The 15,301-nt window shown below is 49.2% G+C and overlaps 4 protein-coding genes and 1 non-coding gene across 5 annotated transcripts; 1 reads left to right on the top strand and 4 right to left on the bottom strand.

The window, feature by feature from the left end:
- Positions 1-385: 385 nt before the first annotated feature.
- On the bottom strand, positions 386-1,765 carry gprC (the record flags this gene model as incomplete). The annotated part of the gene is made up of 2 exons (XM_022541111.1): positions 386-1,123; positions 1,181-1,765. 2 exons carry the CDS (start codon positions 1,763-1,765, stop codon positions 386-388), a joined length of 1,323 nt encoding a protein of 440 aa, XP_022398370.1.
- Positions 1,766-4,434: 2,669 nt separating this feature from the next.
- ASPGLDRAFT_t130 lies at positions 4,435-4,523 on the top strand. The gene has a single exon. It is a non-coding gene; the product is annotated as a tRNA-Val (tRNA).
- Positions 4,524-7,176: 2,653 nt separating this feature from the next.
- On the bottom strand, positions 7,177-9,553 carry ASPGLDRAFT_50211 (fungal specific transcription factor domain-containing protein). The gene is made up of 6 exons (XM_022547260.1): positions 9,508-9,553; positions 8,656-9,447; positions 8,227-8,601; positions 7,928-8,166; positions 7,646-7,858; positions 7,177-7,586 (listed from the first exon to the last, which is right to left on the bottom strand). Exons 2-6 carry the CDS (start codon positions 9,336-9,338, stop codon positions 7,345-7,347), a joined length of 1,752 nt encoding a protein of 583 aa, XP_022398369.1. The 5' UTR covers positions 9,339-9,447; positions 9,508-9,553; the 3' UTR covers positions 7,177-7,344.
- A 455-nt stretch (positions 9,554-10,008) lies between these two features.
- On the bottom strand, positions 10,009-12,107 carry ASPGLDRAFT_76211 (uncharacterized protein; the record flags this gene model as incomplete). The annotated part of the gene is made up of 5 exons (XM_022549840.1): positions 10,009-10,385; positions 10,437-10,821; positions 10,871-10,918; positions 10,975-11,778; positions 11,832-12,107. The coding sequence occupies 5 exons, from the start codon at positions 12,105-12,107 to the stop codon at positions 10,246-10,248; spliced, it is 1,653 nt and encodes a 550-aa protein (XP_022398368.1). The 3' UTR covers positions 10,009-10,245.
- A 443-nt stretch (positions 12,108-12,550) lies between these two features.
- Positions 12,551-15,136, bottom strand: ASPGLDRAFT_132045 (uncharacterized protein; the record flags this gene model as incomplete). The annotated part of the gene is made up of 1 exon (XM_022541095.1): positions 12,551-15,136. The coding sequence occupies one exon, from the start codon at positions 15,134-15,136 to the stop codon at positions 12,551-12,553; it is 2,586 nt and encodes an 861-aa protein (XP_022398367.1).
- Between the last annotated feature and the right edge of the window lie 165 nt (positions 15,137-15,301).

Genomic DNA, 15,301 nt, shown 5'->3' with positions numbered 1-15,301 from the left:
TAGAGTTCGTTATTGCCAATGATGTATCCATTTCTGCCACGATCCTATTGATTCGAGGCGGTTTTCCTTGAGGGATCGTTTTTCCTTATCAAGGTAGTCCAAAATAGTTATATATACAAATCCAGAAGGGTATAGATATTGAGAGTCGTTGCACGAAAAGAGAAAAAAAAAAAAAAAAAAAAAAAAAACCGATGGAAGAGGGGGTAAAAGGACACGGGAAAGGAAAAGGAGAAGGACGGAGACATTAAGAAATACGTATTGTGAAATATACAGAGAAGGGGTATGAAGAGAACGTAACCGCGTGGGCATAAAATCCAAAAATGACATCCCAGTGTCCCAGCCATAAAAAAAAAAAACAGTACGGTGATAATGAAATGAAAGCAGCTCATCTTCCCCACATCCGGGATGAAGGCTCGTGAAATCCATCTTGATGATGATGCTCCATGGAATCCTTGCTGGAGTGGTCGCTATTCGCGCCCGATGGGTATGCTGGTTCTGAGGTAACCTCGATCGTGGTCTGCTGGTACACCTTGCCAATGGGGGTCAACTCCATGCCCTGGGGCTGCACGATGTTGTCGGTCGACCCATCGCGCACAGTGTGATCCGGATCTTCGTGGTATATCCGGGTGCCCATCTGGCTGGCATCGAGGCGCTTGGGGTCGGCGGTAATGGTCGTCAAGTGGTTGTCCGTCTTGCGGCCCTTGCTACTTGCGAACTTGCCGTAACTGCGGTCGTTGCTGGGTTCGGATTCGATGATCAGGTTGCGACGAGTCAGGGTGTACAGGAGGACATCAACGAAACCAGAGCTGGTGATCATAGCACCGGCAATACAGAAGTAGACCACATTCGGTGTGGTACCTTGGGCCGTGGCCATACGTCCGGCGGCCAGCGGAAGAGACAGGACGATATACGCAATCGGGTAGATAACCATGTATCCGATAACGCGACGCAGACGCTTCAGACTCTCCGTATGGCTGCTTCCCAGGATGGCTGACTGGGCGATTCTTCGACGGAGCTGGAACCACATAATGGCGTAGAGGACAACGGTACCGAATTCGGCAAGGAAAATCCAGGTATAGTGTGTCGCTAGACGCATGTTTTCGTATTTTTCACTGATCCAGCACTAAAACTCGGTTAATCTCGAAGAAGAACTGAAGGTCGACAGAATGCAATTACTCACCCAAGCACCTGACGGGATCAAAACATATCGGCCATGAACGGCCAATGGAACGATAACCAAAATGGCAATAAAGGCCCAAATACCGACGACTCCTGATACGAAAACACGGTGACTCAATTTCCGGCCCATGGCCACGAGAAGGAAGGTGTGGATAGCGATGGCAAGCACGAAAAGACCACTAGCCGGGTCTCCAATCTGCAGCCAGAGACCCTGCAAAAAACATGCTGCCGTGTCTGCTTCGATCCTGTCCTCTGCGATCCATTTTATACAAATCAAGAAAGCCAAGGACTGCTGAAGATCGGCCAAGACAAGGTTGTAGATAAGAACGATATACTGATTGTAACCGATGTATCGAGCGTAATTGGAGCGCCAGAACAGCATTCGGTAGGTGACGAACCCAATGAGGATGACGGACGCTATGAAGGAGAGAATGGCCATCACCGAGACGGCGATAAGTCCCTGATGGTGTTTGTAAGGAAGAGGGTCGATATCCATGACGGGCTCCCCTTCCTTAGTGAACGCCCGGCGTCGTAACATATCACCGTGGGCGCTGAGGTCGCTGATGCCGCTGTCGCCAAGCGACATCAGCAATACTTTTGCAAGACTCATTGTGAACTATCTTGTACCGATAACACCTTAAACACTATGATCATCCTCCGGGGGTCGACAGGAATTAAAGCGGGGGGGGAAAGAGCGACTGGGAGACGATAAAAGACTCTCCGGGATGTATAGATATGAAGTCGACGCCCAGACGATGATGGGATAGATCACTTTTCTTTTTCGATTTTTATTTTTATTTTTTTTTTGCCCAGGCCGGGGAAGTCACCGGATCTTATTTTGACCCAACCTGCGGTCCAAACCTATTGAAGAACTGGAGAAAGTCTGTTCTTCAGGGGAATTGTCAGTGACACTGACTCGAAAAGGTTCGCACGAAAGAGGCAGTTATGTCCAGCTGCCAGATGAAAAAGAGAAATTGGGAGGAAGACCCAAAAACAGGAACGGAGAGAATAGAAAAAAGTAAAAAAAAAAAGTAAATTCAAGGCGGAAGAATCCCAAAGGAGAGGGGACACTTAACCCTAAAACTTTTGTCCCTGTCCCTATGCAGCGGCGTTGTCGGAGCTGCACTAGTACCGACAGCCCATGGTGGGTGACGACGTGGAGATAGTCTGCAGTTGGTATAGATTGTCTTCTGCTGTGCATTGGCTGCGGCGAATGATGCATTCGTGCGCAGACCACCCGTATCCACCGGATATTAACTCGAGTTGCCGGCCCAAAGGCTGTGAAATATTCTTCTCCACACTGGGACCACAGCGGGTTCTTGTTAAGAGTCCAAGACAGGGGCTCCCAACCATGGTTTAGCTGACGCCGAAATAATCTTTCACGGAAACAGAACCGAAAGTGAGATGGGGAGAGATGAGGGGGGAAAGGAGTGGTAGTAAGTTACTAGTGCGGAGGTGTATTCCGTATCAAAGCAAATATAGGAGGTCCTGTCCATATGGCCTGTGTATCTGCATGCAACTCCTCATATGTATCCTTATTCTACTCTCTAACACTCCCTGAATAATGCATCAGCAGAGAATGAGCACAGACATGCCGCTGGACTGTCTCCGCTGCAAGAGATTGACAAGTCGAGTTTCACTTCTACATTGGCCACAAGGGAGGCAATCTTCCAGAAACGCCAGACCTGGATACAAGCTCAACGCCACCACCGAGACAGTCGTGAAGGACAGTGCGAGGCTTGCAGCTGCACGAAGTAGATCCCAGAGAGACTATGGCAGTCGATCGCAAACAAAGTCATTAATTACAGTATTTTTCTTCCATCATGAATTGCCCGTTTCAATCCCACCGGCATGGCATGAGGGGTAAATAAAAAAAGAAAGAGAACGAGACCGACCATATGGTAAACAGCCCATTCTAAGCCGCGCGGAGACACCAAGTGGAGGCCCAAGACCGAACAAGATTCTGCAGGTTTTTTTTTTTTTTTTTTCTTCCTGGCTTCTGTATGGTAGGGGGTGTGGGAATTTTGAATAATCACGCGTGGTCGAGGCAACCAAAGGGATTTAATTCCAGAAAGACCCAATGGCCCACACGGTCGATCGAAGGAATAATAGAGCTGCCATTCAAGTCGTTCTGGTGTGTGCTCGATGATTATGGGGATGTCTGAACTATCCCGTACATAACACACAGGGACTCCGTGTCTCCGTACCGAGGAAATATTTGTAGCACCGTGTGCCCCGGAATTTGCTGATATTATCCCGAACAGCTATGCTAGAACGATCCCGGGAATGCTTCTCCTGCCAATCGTCACCGTGAACAGTGAACCGGAGAAGGGGGAAAAAAGAAATTAAACGGGAACAAGCTTTTTCCAGTTCGATTGTCGGCATGTGGTACGGCTTCTTGGCCGTTAAGGTTCTTTCTTCTCCGACCACGGTTCAGCAGCCGAGAAGGTTCAGCAGCCGAGAAGGTTCAGTCGGATATGAGCCGGCCAGACGATTGTCAGGTTCAAAGGTACCAGAATTGAGTACACCGAATCTCTAATCGTGCATATGTATATACTGAGTACGTATTATTGCATTCAATATGTACCCAGGGTCGAGAGTATATTAACGGCAATTTCCGTGGAAGTCGTGGAATCCTATGGCTGTAAATCCGAACTGCAATATATATCCAACACCCGCAAGGATACCTTCAGAGTACGGAGTAACTGTCAGAGTACTGCACTCTGCTGTTGGAATTACGTAACATGATAAAAAAAGAAAAAGGAAAAAATGCATTTCTCCTAAGCTGGTACTCCGTAGACTGGGTCTGCTAGGACTGTACCGTTGTCAACCCCGGTCACGATTCAGGGGACAGCCACAGTGGCCAAAGTCCCTCATTTGTTGAAGATCTGCTCCATAGCTGACACAAGGTTAGCTGGGTTGACTCGAGAGTCGGCTGTCAAAGCCAATTCAGAGCATCATAGGGACATCCAACGTTGCTCGTACCCTGTAGGGTAAGAGACTCGCTCCGTAACAAGCAACACCCTTGCCCACAGAAGCGTCGGTTTCTTCTTGCCGTGCAATGGTTCTCGGAATGTAAGCGAACCCACATGGCGTGAGATCAACACATTCCAAGAGAGCCGACTGGACGCCGTTTAGATCGATTTGAGAGTGTGCATTAGTGGTGGTAGCAGGAGGTCCGAGGCTGAGGTATTTTCACATGGATATATTTGAGTCATCCTAATATAACACTCAGTGCAAATTTTATTCAACAATGGCCGGATGGTGTAGTTGGTTATCACGTATCGTTAACAGTTCAATAACTGGTTCCGATAAGGTCCTGGGATCGAGCCCCAGTCTGGTCACTCTTTTTTGCTCTTTTTTTATTCTTCCCTACCATAACAAATCACTCTCTCCTTTTCCTATCTCTGTCTATTCTGTACCATGACCTGGTATCTGCTACCATTTCCCTACCTGGAATGTCCTCCGTGACATGCTGTTATCCATACAAACACCGCTCGGATAATGCCCCGGCTCCATTATTGATCCTTGGAACCACCAACCGAGTCCCGCTCAAATTCTCCTTAACGAGTCGTATCTGAAAGCACTGTTCAGAATGCGTGTATTCTGGCTTCTGTCAACAAGCGAACTGACTAGTAACTGTTGAAGATCTTGATCCTACATTCCCACGATCTTCCTCGTCCGGTCCACTGCGGAATACATGTCCCCTCGGAGGTACATTGAGGGCAATTGCTGTTCCTGCACCCATATGTAATAATCTTGACAAATTCGACTCTATTGCTAACTAGCTAGCTAGGCGAACTCTGAAAAAAAGACATGCGACATGCGAAACAAGCATACGGATTACGATAACTATTGCCAATTTGGATTGAGTGTAGCCAAGGATCGCCGGTTCCTCTTGTTATTATTGTCAATCGGATGCATTCCTTCGACAAGTACACCATCGTCATCATCATTGTCTATCCCCTCTTTATTAGCCAGACTAGTACATCAGTTCCAGGTTATTTCGGCAGCTCTATCGGCAATCAATTGGCTGTCAATTATCGGTAGGCCCCGATGTACACCGGACAAGTCTTGTTTGATTGCTTCGCGATGAACCATATCATTGGCATTGCTTGTTCTGAGACTAAACAACGCAAACTAAAATCCCGGGTCTATTTTCTTGGAAATTCTTGGTATTACTCTACTGAGTATATAGTCCGACCATGAACCATCACCCCGGTTCTTTGGAGAACGGTTGCGAGCTCGTGCCGACGTTCACGATTCATGGAAAACTACATATTCTGGAGTACTCCGTACGGAGCATGCATACAATAGCTCCTGAAACTGAGACATTCTCCTGAGCTTTGATAATGATCGCTGCAAACGTCTTCTTGCCAGCGTGGGCCATGCCTAGAAAGCCATGCTATACCAAGAAACTAAGATTCCATTGACCACGAGAAACACGTTGAATGCTACTGCATGTATTCGGAATGCTTGTTCCCCTACAGGGCTCGTGATGATCCATGACAAGGATTGAATCCTTTTTGCAGAGGCCTCGTGTTCGGCAAGGTTGCTTTTTCGATTGTCTTGTCTCTGCACGTTCCGTCTGGGCTACAGGGCTGCTAACCGCGGGGATGGAGAGAAAAAGAAATTGTTCCCGTGATAATGCATCTTGGCCATAGCTTGAATAAAGCAAAACCTTCTCTCGATAGTATTGACTCTTAACGTTGATAATCTATTGTTTGCAAAAACTCAGGAACACACCGACAGACCTTCGGAAAGCGATAACCGATAAATCGGATCAATCCCACAGCTCCCTACTACGTATGGAATACGGACCCCTTGTCCCTATGACTCTCTAGACGCAGAGATTTACGTTTGATTGCTCACAAGATCCAACAAATCCTCTTTTTGAGTTTAAATGTTCAAATGCCGTCTGGATATAGACTCTGGCCGCTGACTCAGGAGATCTCGGAATTTGTGTCATATCTTCATCTGGTTCGGTGCTTGCCGCCAAGATCCAGAATTTGCTTTTTCTTTTCATATCTTGGTCTCCTTGGGTTTCAAAGTCAATTTACAAATCATGTCGGTATTGACTTTGGTACACACGGCACTTGTCTATGATGCGTACTTGTTGCGTACCTGACCGTTCCACGGAAACCCTCGACCCGTTCCCGTGAATAAGAGTTTATCGGTAACTTCCATGTCTGCGCCACGGAGTAGTGTAAGGTATGAACCACTGACCGAAAAAGCGCTGCGATATGGCCGATCTGAAACGCGGTGGCGATGCGCGAAATGAGACCTGCGTACTTCGTATTCCCCATTTTGGTCACATCATTGCTGCCTTTCAGCTCTTCTCCAAAAAGCACAGACTCGTACAGAGTATTCCGCATACACTAACTAATGAACTACTGGTGATATGTATGAACACATCTAGCCCTGCAGAAAGCTTGGTGCCCCTTTTCGGCACTCCCGGCGGAGATTGCGGAAATAGGGGTGATGCTATCCGCTGCGCTTACAAGTATGTATACAGATGGGAAGAGAAAACACTTATGCAGCATCATCCAAATAAACTCACGCCATTCTGCATGTCCAGGCAGCCATATGCATGGTGGTCGTAGTGTTCTTGCCTCTGTCATTTCTCACAATTGATTAATCACGACAACGGAGTAACTAACTAGTTACACCGTGCTCCGTGAGCACATAATATGGAGTACTACGTACAAGTAGAGCTGCAGATTCACCCTCTTACCCCTTCAGGAAGTTGTTCATGGGCCACGCCACCGTATATGGACCAACCAGATGGTGTGATTCATTGACAAATTTCGCTGGATGTGTATACTACCGTACTATGGTAGAGTATACTTCTCCACGGAGGTCTTGGCCAGGGTACTCTGTGATCCGTGCTTTGTATATCATGGAGATAGATTATGGGGTTACGTATATAGATGGCTGGTGTTGTTGGCTCTTACTGGAAATGATATTTGCATGCGTTGAAGATCTTGAGATATATGACGTGACTCGAATGATTAACGGACTCGGTTATCCAGTCTAGACTATTTGTAGACGAGTCATTATAGATACATGATATTCTATCACTGGGTTAGATACAGTAGCTGACATAGGTTGACGCAACCTGCACATCCATGCAGACATCACATCGCAATGCGCGTGTATGCACGATCAAAATAGATTCGGCACCATAATCCCATCATCCACCCGTTGCAGTAGCCTCGCCGGAAGCATTATATCCCCAAGCGCATTGCCCCAGTTCGAGACTAATGGACTCAATGCGTTACATAGTCCCCCGTTATTTTCAGCTAACGAGTTCATTTGATTGGAGTCTCGAAGGTCATCCGAATTGTCGACTTGATTTCCATATTGTGTGATTAAATGGCGCTGCCTCTGAGCTGAGGATTGATTGCCTAGATAGGTCGTCAGGGCGTGATACGAATGGATCAAGCGAGAAGGAAAGAAAATATACCCTGGTAGTGTTCCAATGGCACATAACGATCTCTGAGTCCGGTCAATGCAGTAGCGAGATCGCTCGCCGATGGATGAACGTCCTGGGCCATTTTGTACAGCGAACTCAAGCATGGTTCCCAAATATTTGGTTTTTCATCCTCACTACCGGTCCAAGTAAAAGTAGTTCCGCTCCCATCAGCAAGTGTGAGGATAATACCAGCTGTAAACAAATCTGGAACGGATTGTCTGTTAGCATAAGCGATTTTTTTTTTTTTTTTTTAGACTGATAGCCAGGACTTACAATATACGCCGTACCACCAAGCATCTCCCATAATGTTTAGATTGAATGCCCAAACGACATTGCACGCAGCTCGTACGCATCTCGTAGCGCAGTTCTCCAGAAACAGCGTATTCCAAGAGTCTGCTGTAGGGCCTGCATCGTCCATCCACTCATCCTCTAATCTCCGGGTTCTGGCTTTCACAGTTGAGCAATATTCGCTGAACGCAGGACGATATGCTAGGAGTTTCAGATATGAAAATCTAATCAAGTCAGTATCGAATCGATAATCTTCTTGGATAGGCAGAATCCACCATTCATACCTAAATTGAATGATGGTACAGTGCCTTTCAGATGCTTTGCTCTTTCCAGAATAAGACATCTTCCAGTGAAGCGCTTGATCAAGCGTCGATTGGAAATCCTCCAACGCACACTCGATATCCAAGATTGCCTGAATATCTACATGTGACTGTGACCCGGGGTCTGGACTTCGGTATATCTTGGAGAGAATCTTGACCAGTATTGCAGTGAGCCTCATATTCTCGTAAAAGAATTGATCCGCTGCCATCAATCTAGCATGTTCCGTGCCCCCTTGGTCATCCATTTCTTGTAATTGTTCGTCACTCAGGTGAGATGGTAGTGGGATATCTTGGGAAGAAGGGGTCATTGGTGGACGACCCACGATCATACTGGCGGTACTGTTGATGGGTTAGCATGGAATATGGTAAAGGTCTAGATCCGAGAGAACTCACATATCCATCTGTACACAGGCACACCAGGTACGCCATCTCATCTCCTTCTCGACCGGAGCCAAACCATCATTAGGCTGGTTGCTTAGATATAACCCAAGTCCAACTGCCATGCGGTAAGCCATGCCCACCACATTCCAGCATCTCTTGGGGTCCAGCGTGCACTGCAGATACAGAGCCACGAGGAGCAAAGCCTGTACATGAGCGAGACTTCCACCGTTAAAGACATTGATTCCCAGCAGACCCTTCATACAGTTGTAGAAGTCCTGAGACAACCATAGTCTCTTCTCTAGCTCCAGAGTCGAGAATTCACACGCCAGCCCGAACATCGCATTCAATGCGCACTTAAATATGGCCCGGGAACATTCTCCGCCCCCTAGACCGACATCCGGTGAGTCAAATGAAGTCTTGTCAATATGAATGGACCACTGTAAATCATAAATGTCCATGAAACTCTTCTTATGGACCCAAGGGTAGAACACATATACATCTTTGAAATATGTTTCCAGAAGCCCATCCGCTACTCTTCGTGTTGGGAGCGGAAATTCATCCCAAAGAACGGATGGTGTGGAACTAGACGAAGACGAGATAGAGAAAGGGTCCACAAGAGTTCCCATGGCGCGGTTGGGGTTAAGTGTGTTCGACACAGGCGATATCTCATTCACAGGTTCCTGACTATCCTGCATATTGGCTGGGGTGTACCGCATGTCCCCAAAGGGTCTGCTGTGTTGATCTCCGACCATCCCATTTTGCAGATTGCAAAACTCTTCCCTTCTTCTCTGGGGAGAGCCTAAGCTAGAAACTCCCATCAGCTTAGCTAATTCCCTCCTCCCTAGCAAGAGCCAAGTAACTCACTCTCTTCCAGTTTGATAGCTGGCAGTACTACTCCCGGCATTAACCCGGTACTCGCATGGCTGCGTATCATTGCCACCACGCCTTTGACAGGCGCCACATACTGGTGTGTTACCGTCGCATTTGATTTTGCGTTCTCTGCAATTTATGCAAGCTGAAGCTATGCGTCTGCGCTTGGTGGGATTCTGGAAAATAGGGAATGATATCTGTCAATGCACAATGTCAGCCACGTTGTTCCAGGCAGATGGGGTTTCGCTTGTAGAAGTACAGGTGGGTTCAGCATCATTCAGTATTCAATATTCAACTAGTAAGAGTAAGTCCGGAGTGAGGAATATCCAGAGCAATCGTGTCGCGCTGCTTCTTGAGAGATTTCAAGATGACACGCGCAGAGCAAGGTGAATGGACGCGTCTTTAAGAAGCTCGGACCGCGATGTCATGTGTCGTAGTCGCGTACATGCCAGATTACAACATAAGGCATCCATCACAGATACAAGCATATACAGCAACAATTCATATATAGCGGAAGTATAGGACATACGAGATTGTGCCTTAGGAAGGAACGTCAATGATCAGAGACTTGTCCTCTTCACAATCCCAAGTGAGCAACTTCGTTTCTCGAGGAATCCCAGCCCTACACTGTGTCGTCCTGAAGCACATTGGTCACAGTTTAAAGATTTTCTCAGCACTTTGTGCATGTTTCCTCTATCCCCTGGGCCTTATGGACCATGTCCCTTCTTCAGTTTACCAATGTCCGCTGTTAGCATCCTCGCCTCGTAAAGCCGCGCTAATATACTCAGCAAGAACAAGAATCTTCTCCTCCTCATACTGCCGTCCAATCAACTGCAACCCAACAGGCGCACCTTCATAGTCCCGGACATCATCTGTCATAATCAGCACAACCCCAACAATCAGACAAGGAAATGAATACCCACACCCCTCAGCCTCCACTGTATCAACTTCCCAATCAACATCCGTAACTGGTAACGTAACAGTCGAATAATCCAGCATATTCACAAACATCGTGGACCCCGGATGCACATGCTTCCCTGGCAATGCGGCCGCCATAATCGTCGTCGGACAGATAAACGCATCAACTGGTCTTCCTGTCGTTGTTTGGCTAGCGGTGCTGTTCCAGTAATCCATGTAGGCTTTTTGCCAGCGGCGTTTGGAGACGTTTAGGGCGAATATCTCGGAGGCGGTTTTCTGGGATTTGCTGGGGGGGTTGAGGGTCCAGGCCAGTTGCGGGACTGGGGTTTCACCGGAGGCGGTTAGTTGGGTGATTATGTCGTGGCCGGCGTCGAGGGTGTAGGCGTCATACTGTGGTAGAGTTAGTTTAGTGACTTGCTGAGGTGTTCGGGATACGTACCGCGAGGGAACATCCTTCAGCGTGGGACGGGGGGTTCCAATCGATAACCTGCATCATTAGCTTAACCATCAAGCAACATCCATACAAAGCTAGGGGAAAACAACCTCATGCCCAAGCTTAACCAAAACCTCCCTAGCCAACCTAACAGCCCTCAAAACCGGCGGATGCGGCCTCATAATCCCATCATCCTCAAACATGCCAAACGCCATCTTCTTCCCCTCCCCACCCCCACAAAGCAACCCCCTAACCTTCTCCTCAACACTCTCCCTCCACGGAATCGGCAAACTAGCCGGATCATACACCCATGGCTCCATCCCCAACACACTCTTCATCGCCAACCGCAACGCCCCAACACTCCCCGCCATAGGCCCAACAACAGAAGGAACCGTATTCTGCCCATCCATCGAATTCTTCGCCCCCTCATACGGAATCCTACCCACAGACGTCCTCAACCCATAAATCCCATTAAACGCAGCAGGAACACGAATACTGCCCCCGATGTCCGTCCCAAAACCCAACGGCGAGCCCTTCAGCGCAAGCAACGCGCCCTCGCCACCGGAACTACCACCAGACGATAGATGTCGATTTCGGGGGTTCCAGGTATACCCGATAATGTTGTTGGCTGTTTCGCCGGACATCAGGCCCGTGGGGACACTGGTTTTGCAGTAGAGGACTGCGCCGAGGGAGCGGAGGAGGTGGACTAGGTCGCTTTCGGTGGTGGGAATTTGGTCGATGTGGCTGATGTAGCCCATTGTTGTTGAAATGTTTTTGATGTTGAATTGGTCTTTTAGGCTGATGGGGAGGCCGTGGAGGGGGCCGGTGGGTTTTTGATGGGTTTTGAAATGGGCATCGAGACGGCGTGCATCTTCTAGGGCTGTTTCTGGGAAGAACTCGTGGAGACAGTTTACCTTTAAATCAGTTAGTCTTAATGCATATCTCTTATATAACCCGCGAAGCGTACATATTGATGCGCCAACGCAGCCCGGTGACAAAACGCCTCAGTGACTTCCACCGCAGACCACTCCCCGGACGTCGTCTTCTGGGCGATCACTGTTGCATCACATTCCGTAATCTCATTCTCTCTTTGCTCTAGGAATTGATGCATATACGAGCCGGTGATATCAGGCTGCTCGTCTGCGGTGGGGATTGAGTCCGGGGAAAGTCGCCATTTCTGGGGGATTGATTCAAGGATGGTGCGGCGCTTGGCTTCTGCTCGTTGTTTCCAGGGTTCTATCATTTTGAAGGGTGGCTGCTTGTGTATAGAGTAGGAACGGGCTCATCTGCCGTCTGGCAGTTTATGACAGTCATAATGTGGAGATCGACATGATAACTGCCGGCAATTATCCGATGTGGAGAAGTAATTTACTACATTCCTACTACTACTACTGCTGCTACATATGTCCGATGTGCAAGAATAATAGAGGAAATAAGATACGGCAGTGGAATTGAAGCATCTACATACATCAAAGCAGCGCATATAGCAGATATGTCTCGTCTCAATTCATAGATCATTTATTCCATTCCTCGTCAGTAGATTCGTTTCGTTATCGTAGTCAAACCCTCCACATGCAGATCCAAGAGCCGGTCAAAGATGGGTATCAATCATGGTTGTTGCTTCAAATTTTCTTTTTTCTTTTATGCTGAGGGTTAAAGTCCATTCTGTTCAAATTCACTTCAAGTTCATCTCCTCCGCGATCCACGTTCTCGATCTCGCCGACTTATGTGCGGCTCCTCTTCACCCTCGTCTTCTTCCTCGACAGGGGCAGGAGTACGTCGCTCGGTACGGCGCTTGGGCCGGCGTCGTCGGTTCGAACTGATGTTACTTGCTGAATCATCCGGTGCAAGCGAGATGCCATCGTCCAGGAATTCATCCTCCGGTCCGCTATCGAATCCGTTGCCCACTGCGGAAGGCGTGCCCATGCGAGCTTCGACGTAGGATCCACGACGGTTTTGGTTGGCGACAGACAGACCAGCTCCTCGTTCCCGTAGCGTTTGTCGAACTGTCTCCGCCTTGCAGTGCAGGGCTTCAAACGCATCTTCGAGAGCTTCCATTCCAAGATAGATTTCACGTTCCACCTCAGCCAAGGCAGCAATTTCCATCTCCTCGTCTATAGTGATGGGTCCGCCGGACAATGCAGGGTTAGAGGTCATGCTGTGCGGCTGACTGGCTGCTCTGTCCATACCAGGAGTCGGTCCCCGAGACGCACTGAAGGGCGTGTTTGAGCGACTTCCCCAACGTGGGGTAGAGCCTGAGACTGGCGGGATCGCATCTTCTGCGCCGCTCCGGAGGAAGCCATCAAAACGACCAGAAATCAGAATGTCCCATTCATCGTCACTGATAGCGGATAGCGTTGCCAAAACGTGGTGAATGCCTGGGTTGTTGAGCATATAGATGGCCGTCTCAGGGTCACGCGGAAGAGATGAAAGTCGATATAGTCGCTGAATAGCAGACGCAGATGAGACCAGGGCGTGCGGGCGCGAGCGAGATGGTCCGCCAACAGCACTGGGAGCCGGCGAGATAGACGAAATGCCCAGGAGTGAACAGAAGAGCTGACGCTGCTCAGATCCCAGGTGCGTCAGCATAGCAAACGTCAATGTATCATCGTCCACGGCATCCGGTGCGCTGGTAGCTTGTCCTGCCTGCTCACCGAGCCACTTGTCGACGGCGAGCTTGGTCTTGCGAGACTGCCGAACGTAGTGCTCACGATATTCCTCCGGAATGTCAATGTCCATCTTCTGCATGGGAATATGCTCTTCGCCTGAGGCTCCAGCATCGACGACAGACGGCGCCATCATAAATGGTGGCCACGTAGGGAGCTCCTTGCGGCCCGAGACCAGCTCCAAAACTTCTCCCCAACTGACGCCCGGATGGGGCTCTGTTATATCTTCGTTTTCACACATCAAGCAATTGCACGATTCACACGAAATATCACGGGCAAAGACGGCCTCCAGACGGTCTAGCAAGCGACGAGCGACCGATCGATATCCAGTCGCCACAGCAAGCGATCCATTCTTTGTCATGACATTCTGGTACTCATCCAAGAGGCTGCCAAATGGCTCAAAAATCCTGCGTGCTGCGATATGCGGTTGGTACGATGGAGGGGGTGCGATATCCCGGTAGTGCGATCCCAGTAGGAGGGTTTTGTGAGTGTGACGATCCAATCCACCGTTCTGAAGCAGATAGTCCACTCTCGGAATGGATGCAGGCATCTCCGGCGGCGGGGGAGGTGGGGGAGGAGCACCAAAGCCGGAATTAGTGGTAGGAGGTCGTCCATGGTCGTACGCAGCATCGGCCGGGGTGCGGTAGCCTGAACTGTTGTGATGACGGTGGTGGTAGGGTGACGACGTCGACGACCGATTCTGAGTCCGAGACGGTGGCTTGTCTGGCGTCTTCACTCTCCGAGAACCGCTGGATCTATACTGCGGCCCGATGGTAGCATCTGAGCCGTTGGCGGACCCAGCTGCCGCTGGCGATCGAGGCGGAGACCTAACATCCCTATGAGTAGACGCTCGCTTGGGCAACGTAGTTTCCTCCGTAACCTTAGATCTGGATGGTTTATGGCTGGCTGTCCTAGAAGGCATATCTCTTTCATAACTGCTGGACATCTTAGATTTCGGGGTCTCCGGTCGCATCGTTCTGGTTGGTCTGCCCTCTTCTTCCTTTGAGCGCAGGCTTGACGACGATCGATTCGACCCGGTTCGGATGCGGATCTTGGCCTTGGGTCTTTCTGTGCTCTCCTCTTTCTTCTCCTGTTTGTCGCCCACGGAGCTCCCTTTCCGCGATTGCTGATCCAGGCCTGTCAACGGAGGGCTGGGAGGTGCATGATGATGATTGTTATTGCTGTTGCCGTTCTCCGTGTGATGGCGATCCTCCTTCTGCGGCGTCTCTGTCAAATCGGTCGGATCGGGCGTAGGAGGGTCCGGACCTCCAACGAATTCCTTGCTATGGGCTTTGGAGAAGTTCGGGTACGGCACACTCGTTCTCGACTCGAGAAACGAGGCCGCTGGATTGTCGACGGCCGGCATCGAGAATCTGCGTGAACTGGTGGGAGAAGTGGACGGTGTGGAGGACTGAGCTGTGGAATATTCCCGTTCTGGATCCCTGGTTGACGAACGGGTGGAACCGTAGGACGAACGGTGTTTGCGATGACGATGTGTGGGTTGGGACGAAGAGGAAGAGGAGGTTCGGTGTTTTCTATGGCGGTTCCTGTCGCGATCACGTTCATTTAGTCTCAATGGTAGCATGATATGTAGTGGGTTCGACATGATGGGCAACAAGATGAACAACGAAGTGTCCCTGTTTTCCAAAAAATCTTTCTATCCCACCGGGATCGGTTTGGTGTGATCCGTTTAGTTACCTCGTATGATCAAAACAAGAAATGAATCAAAATCAACAAAAAAACGCAGGCGTGCTTTTCTTTTCGGAGGATT

The sequence above is a fragment of the Aspergillus glaucus genome (assembly GCF_001890805.1).
Source record: "Aspergillus glaucus CBS 516.65 unplaced genomic scaffold ASPGLscaffold_18, whole genome shotgun sequence".
NCBI classification, from domain to species: domain Eukaryota; kingdom Fungi; phylum Ascomycota; class Eurotiomycetes; order Eurotiales; family Aspergillaceae; genus Aspergillus; species Aspergillus glaucus.
The sequence above is the reverse complement of the archived record's forward strand: the minus strand, read 5'-3'. Positions and strand labels throughout refer to the sequence as shown.

Bases quoted from the DNA above. Each gene is read 5' to 3' on its own strand.
- ASPGLDRAFT_50211 (XM_022547260.1), bottom strand. From the start codon at position 9,338: ATGCAGGATAGTCAGGAACCTGTGAATGAGATATCGCCTGTGTCGAAC. The intron at 8,602-8,655 runs GTGAGTTCTCTC...ACCCATCAACAG, and splicing joins GCCTGTGTACAGATGGATAT to TACCGCCAGTATGATCGTGG. The intron at 8,167-8,226 runs GTATGAATGGTG...TGACTTGATTAG, and splicing joins TGTACCATCATTCAATTTAG to ATTTTCATATCTGAAACTCC.